Source organism: Dendrobates tinctorius, unplaced genomic scaffold (genome assembly GCF_039654945.1).
Source record: "Dendrobates tinctorius isolate UK_male_01 unplaced genomic scaffold, ASM3965494v1 ptg000231l, whole genome shotgun sequence".
Lineage (NCBI taxonomy): Eukaryota > Metazoa > Chordata > Amphibia > Anura > Dendrobatidae > Dendrobates > Dendrobates tinctorius.
The window spans coordinates 6,824,486-6,837,076 of record NW_027361898.1 but is presented as its reverse complement, the minus strand read 5'-3'; the positions used below and the strand labels follow the sequence as shown (position 1 = coordinate 6,837,076).

Here is a 12,591-nt window from a genome sequence, read left to right as displayed (position 1 = left end):
ACCAACAACCGTTTAGGAGACTGTTCTCCAACGTCACAAGACTAGTGAACTCCCCACCTCAGAGGAAGAACACAGTCAGGATAAAGTACACAGGACCAGAAGAGAACATCCCATCCAGAATTTATATAGGAAAAGTGCTTCTGAAAAAGTTTATGAAGTTTAAAGCATCTGAGGTCTACGCTCTAATCATGTCCCATCCAGCAGGATCTATGACATCAGCTTTAAACTCCAGTGTGATCTGGATATGTTCTGGAACATCTATAAGGACACTAGAGAAGATGAGATCTGGGATTGTCTCCAGCTGTCTAAGCTGCAGGAAATAACGGCCACTGTTCTGTTCCAGTCTGAGGTGGTGGCGCTGGCGGATCTGCCGCACTGGCTGAGCCGGCAGTGCATGGTGAGAAGTCATCCTGAGAAGATCTATGATGAGGAGCAAATATGGAATAGAAGATAGTCTGTGAAAATCCAACTTCTACAAGAGAAACGGTGTGACCAGACATCTGCCGCACTCCTTCTACCTGGGCTCAGAAAGGGGGATATGCTACTGTAGAGGTGGGAGGGACGAACTGGGGGGGGTGGTCCCTCTTCTTACCGCGCAGAGACAAAACAGAGACAAGATGAGGCAGTTTCTGGGTGCAACAGGGCCAAGTTTATTTCACTCGCCGTCCGTCTGACGGCCTCAGAGCACACCGCAGTTTCTTTACCTCACGGCCCTCCGTTTCCAGGGCCGCTTCTCAAACACCGCACTCTATACTGGGGACGTGTATGCGTACACCGTCCCCTCTTCACTCGTCGATGCTCCTGACAGGTCCGTCACTGTGGCCGCCTTAGGCCCGTAAACCAACAGCGCTTCCACTAATCAGTCGTCATGTCAAATATGGTGTCTCACACCCAATGCCTTGTCCCTTCTGCGGTCCTTCCTGTCAGGACCACCCCCCGACGTTCTCTCTCCTCAGTCCCCCTGGTTATTTTCTCCTCACAGCGCACAGACTGTCGCAGTCCTCTTGTCACTGGAGCTCCCCCTGGGGACTGGAACCTTCTAGAACCCTCCCTCAGTATTTATAGCTCTCCCGGTCCCCTGTCACTGTAACCCCGCCCCCCATGACCAATGGTTTCTAAAGCCCTAAGCTGTTGTCAAGTCCTTTGCTCACACTCCTCCCTGCCATCTAATGGTCAACCCAAGGTACTGCACGTCCACTACACTTTCCTAGCTGTTTCCCCACTGTAATAACTGACACCTACCTACACTGTGCAAACCTTTCCTTCTTCACTCTGACTAGTCCGTCCGTCAGGTCACCTTCCCTACACTAGCGGGGGCCTCGCTCAGTTCCGCATACACCACGGGGCCCGTGGTAACTAGGCCTTCCAGTGTGCAGGGGGCCGCGTGCTGCAGCAGAATGGTGGGGGCCGCCTGCGGAGGCACTGATAGGGCCGGGGGTACTCTCACCTTCCCCGGTGCTGCAGCCTCCGTCCCATCATCACACGGTGGCCCCCGCAGCCTCTGTTCCTGGCTCCACTGTCCGGCGGGCCTTTCCTCCGGACTCGGGGGCTCCGCTGTGAAGTCCTCTGCTGGTATTGGTGGCGGCCGCTCTCGATGACTCCGCTCAGGCTCCGCTCCCCAGCTCAGTTTTCCGCTGCTCACCCGTGGCTCTGAGGGCGACTTCTGGCACAGCTCCATCTCCCGCCTCCATTGCCACTCTAGGCGGCCGATGCCCCGACACCCGCAGCGTCTCATCCTGCCGACTATGCCAAATGTAGAGGTGGGTGGGCCGAACTGGGGGGGTGGTCCCTCTTCTTACCGCGCAGAGACGAAACAGAGACAAGCTGAGGCAGTTTCTGGGTGCAACAGGTCCAAGTTTATTTCACTCGCCGTCCGTCTGACGGCCTCAGAGCATACCGCTGTTTCTTTACCTCACGGCCCTCCGTTTCCAGGGCCGCTTCTCAAACACCGTACTCTATACTGGGGACATGTATGTGTACACCGTCCCCTCCTCACTCGTCGACGCTCCTGACAGGTCCGTCACTGTGGCCGCCTTAGGCCCGTAAACCAACAGCGCTTCCACTGATCAGTCGTCGTGTCAAATACGGTGTCTCACACCCAGTGCCTCGTCCCTTCTGCGGTTCTTCCTGTCAGGACCACCACCCTGACGTTCTCTCTCCTCAGTCCCCCTGGTTTAGTTTCTCCTCACAGTGCACAGACTGTCGCAGTCCTCTTGTCATCTTGTCACTGGAGCTCCCCCTGGGGACTGGAACCTTCTGGAACCCTCCCTCAGTATTTATAGCTCTCCCGGTCCCCTGTCACTGTAACCCCGCCCCCTATGACCAACGGTTTCTAAAGCCCTAAGCTGTTGTCAAGTCCTTTGCTCACACTCCTCCCTGCCATCTAATGGTCAACCCAAGGTACTGCACATCCACTACACTTTCCTAGCTGTTTCCCCACTGTAATAACTGACACCTACCTACACTGTGCAAACCTTTCCTTCTTCACTCTGACTAGTCCGTCCATCAGGTCACCTTCCCTACACTCTCCCTTCCTTTGTCCATTGTCGTCCTCGACAATCGTCATCCCTGCCTTCGTCGTTCTGAAGCTACACCTACATTCTCTTGTTGGACCAGCTGTTGAGCCAAACCCACTATCTGCGGGGGCCAAACCATACTGGGAGCACTATGCTCTGAGCAGCCTACTGCTACTCACCAGCGCGCACGCCACATGACAACGTCTTTCAAATTGGGCTAGGTACACCCATATTCTCTCCATGGCATGTACCTTCCCCTACTCTCCCCTACTGTCACCTTCCACTATTCGGTACACCATGATCGAGGTCTCTTACCTTCCAGATCATTACCAGCGCCCGCCTTCCTCCTTCAGGGGTGTCCGTGGTGTTGGGGACCTGACCAAGGATGGCTGTCTCTCTCACGTCTTCCAACTCATTTTCTTTTCTTTCAATTACATGTCATGGTCGGCGTCCCGGTCTCCCAGACCTCCTCAACTCTTAGATCCCTACCGGATCTCACACTTTCCTTTGGTCCCGCAGACCTTCCCTTACCCGGACCTGTTGCATTTTACTTTGGCATATTATACATTAAGCAACTTTATAATAGCACAAGTACCCATTTTTATATTTTTTTTTTCATTTTCTTTTGCTCATTTTCTTTAAACCAGCATTTAACAAATAAACGTCACATGTTTTTTTCTTCTTTTCTTCTCCCCCCCCCCTTCCTTGGACATATGCACTCCCTCGCTTCTTGACACCCCACTCTGCCAGGCTTTATACAACCAACAACTTTAACTTCTTGTAATTAACATATACATCAACTGTCACAACGGTGCAACGAAATTTCGAGAGTTTAAACCACTCCCAGACGGCTGGCAGCGAGGGGCCTGGGGTATAGGGAGTGTCCTAGGAGTTCTTACTACGGGGGTTCACGGTCCTCTGGCTCAGCAACCACAGCTACCGCGTAGTAGCCACGGGGGCAGTACTCCTTGTAGTACGACACCCAGTCCCCTTCATGTAGAGCCCGGCCGTGACGAATAGATGCCACATTAATATAAACCTTTTGTCCAGTCTCATCCTGGATAAAACCGTATCCTCTATCAATGTTGGTGTATACCAGCCATCCCTGGGATCTTTCCACCGCCATGCCAGCCTCCCCCTTTGAGTGGAGCAGGCTCCATACCTCCTGCTCCCAACCTTCCCTACACTACTACCCCGGTCAGCAACTTCAGTGCCATAGATTTGGGTGCAGGCACCTCGCCATGAATTGCTCTCCTATCACGTTCTCATTATGTGGACAGTAACGACATATGTGGCGCCGCTGAGTGTTCAGTCGCAACAGAGGTACTGCACCTCACCCAGAGGTGTGGTACCCCACTCTCAGGTAAGGTGGGAGCACCACCCAGGACTCTAACACCTGCACCCAACACATACTATAGCAGCAGTTTCTTCTGTCTCTTCCTGCTGGGTAGGAAAGGGTGTTGGGAGGTGGGTGGAGATGGTTGGAGTAGGGTAGGAGCTTAGGCGAAAGAACCGTGCAGAGAGAGTGAGTCAGACTAAGGAGAAAGTGAAAGTGGAGAGACATGTGGTGAAGCAGCTCCCTGTCAGGAGGCGCTGCAGAAGGAGAGAAACAGAGTCAGTCAGCAGGAGGGAGAGCTGGAGGAAGGATCTGACAGGACTGGTCAGTTAGAAGTCAAGAGGGAGAAGGAAGCTCCCTGGAGGACAGAAAGGATCCTAGAGGCACGGCACAGCGATCATACTGCCCGTGGGACTCGTTCCACGCCGACTAACGTTGGGTGGAGGGATCAGGTCACAGTGGGGTACCGGCCCCCTAGCCTAGTGGAAAGATCATCAGACTCAACTAGAAAGCCGGAGGCAGAGACACCTTTAGGTGTTGCAGCCACAAGCCACAGTTATCTTCACCGAAAAGGCAGCCATATAAGAGCAAGGGAACACAGAGATGCCGTCGCCTGGCAAGGTCGTGGCTGTTGGCTTGGGACACTGACTGTGAGGTGTTGGGCAGGAGAGGCGGTCAGCCAACACAGTGAGATGGCAGGAGAGGCATATACTGAAAGGAGTCCTGGGAAGGTGTATCCTGATCTGGGAGTTTGCTGAACCCCTCACCTGGAGGACACAGTGCCAAGCGGGTATCCGTGTACACAAGAACTGAGAGTAAAGCATTAGAAACTGCACTCAGCTGTGTCCTCTGAATTCTTCCTGCATTAGGCTACTTTCAGACATCCAGTGTGTGGGGTCCGGAGGCGTGCGTCTGATACGGCTCGGACAGGATTTAAAGGAGCCGCAGGAGGAAGATACATCGGGGAGAGAGAGACACTGTGAGTTTTAACCCACAAGTGCCCAGCGAGAGAGATCTCTCACAAGTGTCCAGGTGAGAGAGAGAGATCTCTCTTGCCGGGCACTTGTCGGGTTAACATTCACAGTGTCCGGGCATGCGCTGTGTAAAAAGTCGTTCCGGCACTGCAAAAAAATGTTGCAGGGAATGTTTTTTGCAGACGCCGGACAGGCATTTTTTGCCGTATCCGGCAAAAGCCAGACACGCCGCATGGCCATCAGGTGCGATGCGGCGATAATGCTAGTCTATGGGATAAAAGCCGGATACGGTGGCAACCGGCTTTTACATTTTTCGCCACATCGCACCTGATGCTAAAAAAACTGATGTCTGAAAGTAGCCTTAACTACTCAGCACTTCTACATCCCTTGCCAAATACTACTTCATTACTATCTTGAACATATTACAACTGCCCTGGGACAAAGCTCCGCCTGTGGAGAGCTGTACCAACTCTGTTGCATCACCATCAGTCCCAGAGGATCTGCTCTGCAGCGCTGGTCACCTCTGACCAGAAACCACAGGTGGCGTCCCAAACACTTTATCACAAACTCTTTATAAACTTTATCTCCCTTGTAAATATCCCCTTTTATTGGGCGCCCAGGGCCACGGACTGGGTCACCGCAGCCGTGACACATCCTCTTTTATTACTGGCCTGGTACCAAGTATCCTCTCTGCCCTGTCACCAGAGGTGCAGATGTTGTCCAAGAAGTGGGCACTGATGATATGATAAGTCATAGTCTGAGGTATTACTAATGGATGCTGCACTACTAGGACCACCAGCCACTGAAGAGACACCTAAAGTACCACCAGTCTTTAAAGAAAGAGCTAAACCACCATCAGCCACTAAAGTAAGATCTATACAATGGCCAGCCACTAAAGTAGGACCTAAAATACCAGTCACTAAAGAGAGACCTAAGGTGTCCAGAAAACCTGTCACCAAACCGTCCAAGTAGCAGCCCAGTACATCTGTAGAAGCCGTTAATCTGTCTGCAGTGTCCAGTGTGGATGTGGAAGGTTTTGTGACTGTAAAAAGAAAAAATGCCTTTGTAGATTCCTTCAAAAAAGTCATAGCAGCACAGAAAACCTCTGTGCTGGCGATAAGTCCCTGACGTTAAAATGTACTGGGAGAAGATAAAAAGATCATTATAGCAGTTATAGTCTTGTACCTAGGGACAGTATTATAGTAGTTATATTCTTGTACATAGGGGGCAGTATTATAGTAGTTATATTCTTGTACATTTGGGGCAGTATTATAGTAGATATACAGTCATATGTTAAAGTTTGGGCACCCCTATTAATGTTAACCTTTTTTCTTTATAACAATTTTGGTTTTTGCAACAGCTATTTCAGTTTCATATATCTAATAACTGATGGACTCAGTTATATTTCTGGATTCAAATGAGGTTTATTGTACTAACAGAAAATGTGCAATCTGCAGTTAAACAAAATTTAACCGGTGCAAAAGTATGGGAACCTCAACATAAAAGTGACATTAATATTTCGTAGATCCTCCTTTTGCAAAAATAACAGCCTCTAGTCGCTTCCTGTAGCTATTAATGAGTTCCTGAATGAAGGTATTTGTGACCATTCCTGTTTACAAAACAATTCCAGTTCAGTTAAGTTTGATGGTCGCCGAGCATGGACAGCCCGCTTCAAATCATCCCACAGATGTTCAATGATATTCAGATCTGGGGACTGGGATGGCCATTCCAGAACATTGTAATTGTTCCTCTGCATGAATGCCTGAGTAGATTTGGAGCAGTGTTTTGGATCATTGTCTTGCTGAAATATCCATCCCCTGCGTAACTTCAACTTCGTCACTGATTCTTGCACATTATTGTCAAGAATCTGCTGATACTGAGTTGAATCCATGCGACCCTCAACTTTAACAAGATTCCCGGTGCCGGCATTGGCCACACAGCCCCAAAGCATGATGGAACCTCCACCAAATTTTACTGTGGGTAGCAAGTGTTTTTCTTGGAATGCTGTGTTTTTTAGCCTCCATGCATAACGCCTTTTTGTATGACCAAACAACTCAATCTTTGTTTCATCAGTCCACAGGACCTTCTTCCAAAATGTAACTGGCTTGTCCAAATGTGCTTTTGCATACCTCGGGCGACTCTGTTTGTGGCGTGCTTGCAGAAACGGCTTCTTTCGCATCACTCTCCCATACAGCTTCTCCTTGTGCAAAGTGCGCTGTATTGTTGACCGATGCACAGTGACACCATCTGCAGCAAGATGATGCTGCAGGTCTTTGGAGGTGGTCTGTGGATTGTCCTTGACTGTTCTCACCATTCTTCTTCTCTGCCTTTCTGATATTTTTCTTGGCCTGCCACTTCTGGGCTTAACAAGAACTGTACCTGTGTTCTTCCATTTCCTTACTATGTTCCTCACAGTGGAAACTGACAGGTTAAATCTCTGAGACAACTTTTTGTATCCTTCCCCTGAAAAGCTATGTTGAATAATCTTTGTTTTCAGATCATTTGAGAGTTGTTTTGAGGAGTCCATGATGCCACTCTTCATAGGAGAATCAAATAGGAGAACTACTTGCAAGTGGCCACCTTAAATACCTTTTCTCATGATTTGATACACCTGGCTATGAAGTTCAAAGCTCAATGAGGTTACAAAACCAATTTAGTGCTTCAGGAAGTCAGTAAAAAGTAGTTAGGAGTGTTCAAATCAAGAAAATGATAAGAGTGCCCATACTTTTGTACCGGTCAAATTTTGTTTAAATGCAGATTGCACATTTTCTGTTAGTACAATAAACCTCATTTGAATCCAGAAATATAACTGAGTCCATCAGTTATTAGATATATGTAACTGAAATAGCTGTTGCAAAAACCAAAATTGTTATAAAGAAAAAAGGTTAACATTAATAGGGGTGCCCAAACTTTAACATATGACTGTATTCTTGTACATAGGGACAGTATTATAGTAGTTATATTCTTGTACATAGGGGAACTACTTGGATCAGAAAATCATACCGAGAGGTCTCAGAATACAAACTTAACCCACTTTTGAACTCAAAGATGATTTATTGATAGAAAGATGGACAAAAGCAGCCAATTCATGTTCAATGGAGTTCATTCAAATTATCATAGCGAAAAGCGATAAATCGTTGAATCAAGTTGGGCAAGATATTCAAAATCTAGGGAAAAAAAAAGATATGACGGCTGATGAATGCAAAGAAGCTCTTCTATCCTTTGATAAAGATTTCGAAAAGTGGGAGAAGACAATTAGTGCTGACAAACAAAAAAAATATGAACGAGACTTGAATGATTTCCAAAATGAAAAAATCTTTCGATGGCAGCTAAGGAAAGTAAGAAACAGAAAGGACTCGTCAGGAGCTCCTCAATTCAGTCTTTGTCTTCTGCAGGCGAAAGAAGCACTTCTTTCATTGAACCTGAAAGACCAAAAACACACCCATATCAGAAGAAAAGAACATATGAAAGATTTTTCTAACAGGAACCGCAGCAACGACTTTTTAAAGGTAATTAATTTATTGACACATGTCCTGATAACAGAGCAAACAATGCTTTTACAAAAAGGTCTAACTTTCTCGCCTTCATCTCACATAGACACGTTTTCAGCAATAAAGGATATATATATATATTTGCGAGAAAACTGGTCTTAAAGAAGCTACATCACAAAATTGATCTCTATGAGGCTCGTTTCACGCTAGCGTTACCGGGCGCAGCGCTCGGCTGCCGCTAAGCTCCGCCCCTGGCCACGCCCCCTCCGGTCAGCTCCTCCTCTGATCGCATGATGCTGCATGCGATCAGCGTACCCTATATTTAGCAATGGGTACGCTGGTCGTGCGCTGGTACACTTTTGCCGGTGCATCCGCCCTTTTGGAGCTGTGCTGATGTGCGCCAAACACACTGTGTTGCATTTTTGTGCGCTTGGCGCAGCGCCAAAAGGGCAGATGCGCCAGCAAAGTCTACCAGCGTGCCCATTGCTAAATATAGGGTACGCTAATCGCATGCAGCATCATGCGATCAGAGGAGGAGCTGACCGGAGGGGGCGCAGCCAGGGGCGGAGCTTAGCGGCGGCCGTGCGCTGCGCCCGGTAACGTTAGTGTGAAACTAGCCGAAACGTTCCCTACAAGAGAGGAAAGGGAAGCAGTGAACATTTTACAATCACTAATGGAGGAAAATGACAATGAGGTGAGTTTATTCCCCACACAGTTAGTTCCCTGTTCAAAAAAATTCCCTCCTCTCTCCTTGGTACCAGCTGTTGAATTTTTTACCAAAGTAGTGAGTAAAGAAATAGAAAAATTAGCAGATAATTCCACTTGTAAATTCAATCTAAATTTCGGAGAGAGAAAAGCCCTTAAAGGGATGGAGCAGCGGGATGATGTGGTTTTTAAAAACTCTGATAAGGGTGGCAATACAGTTATCTGGCCCAATGATATGTAAGAGCAACAAGCTCTAAAATTATTAAATGATTACCAATGTTACAAATTTTTAACATTCAACCCCACACAAAAGTTTCAGGAACAACTAGGGGCAATTTTGACAGGGGCCTCAATCCCAAGAGACTATTGGATCTTTACAGGAATTTGCATCCTAAATTGGCAATGTTTTACTTGATTCCTAAGATACACAAAAATGCAGAAAATTCTCCAGGAAGACCAATAGTCTCTGGGAATGACAGCCTGTGTGAGGTCATGTGCAGAATTGTGGATCATTATTTGAAACCTCTTGTGTCAGAATTGCCATCACACATAAAAGAAACTACGGCAGCGTTAGGACATTTAGACCACATGGTGTTGAATGAAAACATGCTACTTCTAACTGCAGACATGGAGGCATTATACACCTCAATTCAGCACCATGATGGTCTAAAGGCAGTCAATTGATTTTTTTGAGTCAAGTAATATTGACAAACCTATGGCAGAACTTTTGGTCACTTTATTAAATTTCATTCTGACTCATAATGTCTTTACCTTCAAGAAAAAAATTTATTTGCAAAAACAAGGAACAGCAATGGGGGCAGCCTGTGCCCCCTCTTATGCAAACCTTTTTTGGGGGTACGGGGAGCGTGAGATCTTTCAGAGCAAATCCATTCCGGGAAATGATAAAGTCCAGAAATGGATTAAATATATAGACGACATTCTGTTCATTTTTGAGGGATCAGTAGATGATATGTTTAAACTAATGGAGAAACTTAATGCCAAAATTTCTAACATCAAATTAACCTTTAAATATGGCCAAACAGTTGAATTTCTGGATTTGTCAATTTCCACAGGCTCTGATGTACATTTAACCACCACCATATTTAGAATACCGACAGCAACCAATTCGTTCTTAGAAGCTACATCTTCCCACCCAAGAGCTACAATTAAAGGCATACTGGTTGGACAATTTCTGAGATTGAAGAGAATCTGCTCAGAAGAGAATGATTTCCTCGCACAATCCAAGCAACTTTCATTATGATTCAAGGAAAGAGGCTATAGCCATTGTACCATCAAAAAAGGCTTTCAAAGAGCCAAAAGTGTATTGAGAAATTCCCTGAAATGCAAAAACGATTCAAGAGACCAAATGAGGACAACTGAGGATGAGGTACGACTGATTACTAACTTTTATTCACAGTGGAATAATTTAAAACAAATCATAGCCAGTCATTGGGATATTTTATTCATAGATCCCATTTTAAAAGAATTTTAACTCTTATTCCATCCATTGTGGCTAGACTCTCAAAAAATGTATGAGATCTTCTGGTTCATAGCCACTACAAGCCGAAACAACAAATAAAGAAAATTAGTGATGGAAATAATGGATTTTTCCCATGTGGGTTATGTAAAGCCTGGGCTAATTTAACAAAAAGTAAAACTTCAAAAATCATGATGGATCCAGGACTTATGAGATACGCAAACATATAACATACCGTAACAGGCTTTTTTTTTTTTTAAGTATGTTTAAAGGGCTTTTTCTCATGGGAATCTGGCTTACGTTTTATTGAAGAGACGTTATCTGGTCATTTATAGAGGTTTTAGGATTCATTTTATATTTATATATTATGGTCTTAAATATTGTTTTTTATTAATTCTAGTTTGTGCATACTTACCTTTTGTTTGGTGATTGATCAATGGTAGGACGGCCTCGGGTCTTCAAGATGTTTTTACTGAATATGAAAAAGGAAAAAAAAAAAGAAAAAAAAGAGAAAGAAGAAGAAAGAAGATTTAAGATAACACAAATACCATTTATTTCCTTTGAAGAATGTATTCTTAATGACTTGTAGCAATGGAAACCCTTTCTTATTTAATTTTCCAGATATTAATCTGGGATATTTGTTGATCTTGCATAAGTATAGTGTTATTATTTATAATACTATTTAATGATATAATAAATAATAAGCATTGGAATTTGACTTTGTTTCTTCTTTTGGGCTAGTTTCCCTAATGTAGATCTTTGACACTCATGTTCCAAACATCCTCTCCTTTATTTTTTCCTCTAAGGCCTCTTTCACACATCAGGTTTTCGCCGTCAGGCGCGATCCGGCGCTTTTGACAAAAACCGGATCCGGCGAAATGCAATGCCGGATCCGGTTTCCGCCCCATTGACTTGCATTAGCGCCGGATCGCGCCGGATGGCCATGCGTTTCATCCGATTTTCGCCGGACCCGGCAATGTGTCGCGATCCGGCGTCTGGGAAAAACGGCTACTGTAACGTTTTTTGTCTCCGGCGAAAAAGCCGGACACGCCGGATCCGGCGTGTCCGGCTTTTTCAAACAATGAAAGCCTATGAGCGCCGCAATGCGCCGGATCTGGTTTTTTTGGTCTGAGCATGCTCAGTAGCTCTGCCCACAAGACACATATATAAAAGCATGACAGTGGGACCCTCAGCCACACCCAACATGCCACCCAAGACAGCAACCAGGCGCAGGAGAAGGCAGGAGACCACTGCACCAGCACCATCAGCACTACCACCACCCCAAATGGAGCAGCATGCTGAACAACGGGAGGGGAGTCCAGCAGCAGATGAGAGACGGTAATTATCAAATCCCCCATTCCTCCAAACTAGGGCCATGGAATATCAAGATATTCATTGCCCTTTTGTTTCTCTTTATTCAACAGCCGCCCAAGAGATGCAGCAGCAGCAACAGTGGCAGCACTGGAAGCACTGGCAGCAGCAGTACCACCACCACCCACAGGCATGGAGTCTGGCCAGCAGGAAGACAGCACATCTTCTGCTGGGAGCCCTCCCTCGCATCGTCAGTGTTTGACGGTAAGTTTTTATTTCCAAAATCCATCATCTCTGTAATATATGTCTATTCATTGCCTTTTATTTCAAAACAGGAATCACAAGATGAAGAGGAGCTCCCAGAAGAAGAAGGAAGGGGTGGACAGACACCTGGAGTGGGCTCACAATTGGTAAGTTTTTTGCATCAAACGCAGAAACACAACATCACACTACACACAACACATAGAAAACAATGTTCTGCAGACCACACACAGCAAACAAATGCCTACATCCAAAGATATAACATTTTTTGTTTTCTTCTCTAGTCTTCCCAATCTGGTGCTCGGCAAAGAGGTCCTCGCAGTGCCTCCCAGGGTCGTCGGCGACAGCAACGCGGCGGTCACCAGCGTGTAAGTATAAATATTTTTGCTTTGTTTTTTTGCACTTTTTATTTCATTTCTTTTGTGGAGGCAAATTATGTTATTTTTGTCTTTTTCTTTAACAGCCTTCACAGCGTGCTCCCGACTCTGACGGTGAGGATGGAGGGATTGATGTGGACCAC

At 46.1% G+C, this 12,591-nt stretch overlaps 1 protein-coding gene across 4 annotated transcripts in view; it reads left to right on the top strand.

Annotated features, from left to right (window-relative positions):
• Nucleotides 1-11,212, top strand: part of LOC141059875 (ficolin-1-B-like) — a 91,950-nt gene extending 80,738 nt beyond the window's left edge. Inside the window, exons 8-9 of one of the 4 annotated variants that reach the window (XR_012222619.1) lie at nt 10,096-10,409; nt 10,943-11,212. Coding sequence is in view for 2 of the 4 variants with exons in the window: in XM_073556047.1 (XP_073412148.1) it covers nt 10,096-10,283 (188 nt within the window). In the remaining 2 variants the exon portion in view is untranslated. Of the gene's footprint in view, nt 1-8,221; nt 8,336-10,095 lie in introns of all 4 variants that reach the window. The other 3 variants (XR_012222618.1, XM_073556048.1, XM_073556047.1) reach the window with 3 other exon arrangements.
• The last annotated feature ends 1,379 nt before the right edge of the window (nt 11,213-12,591 follow it).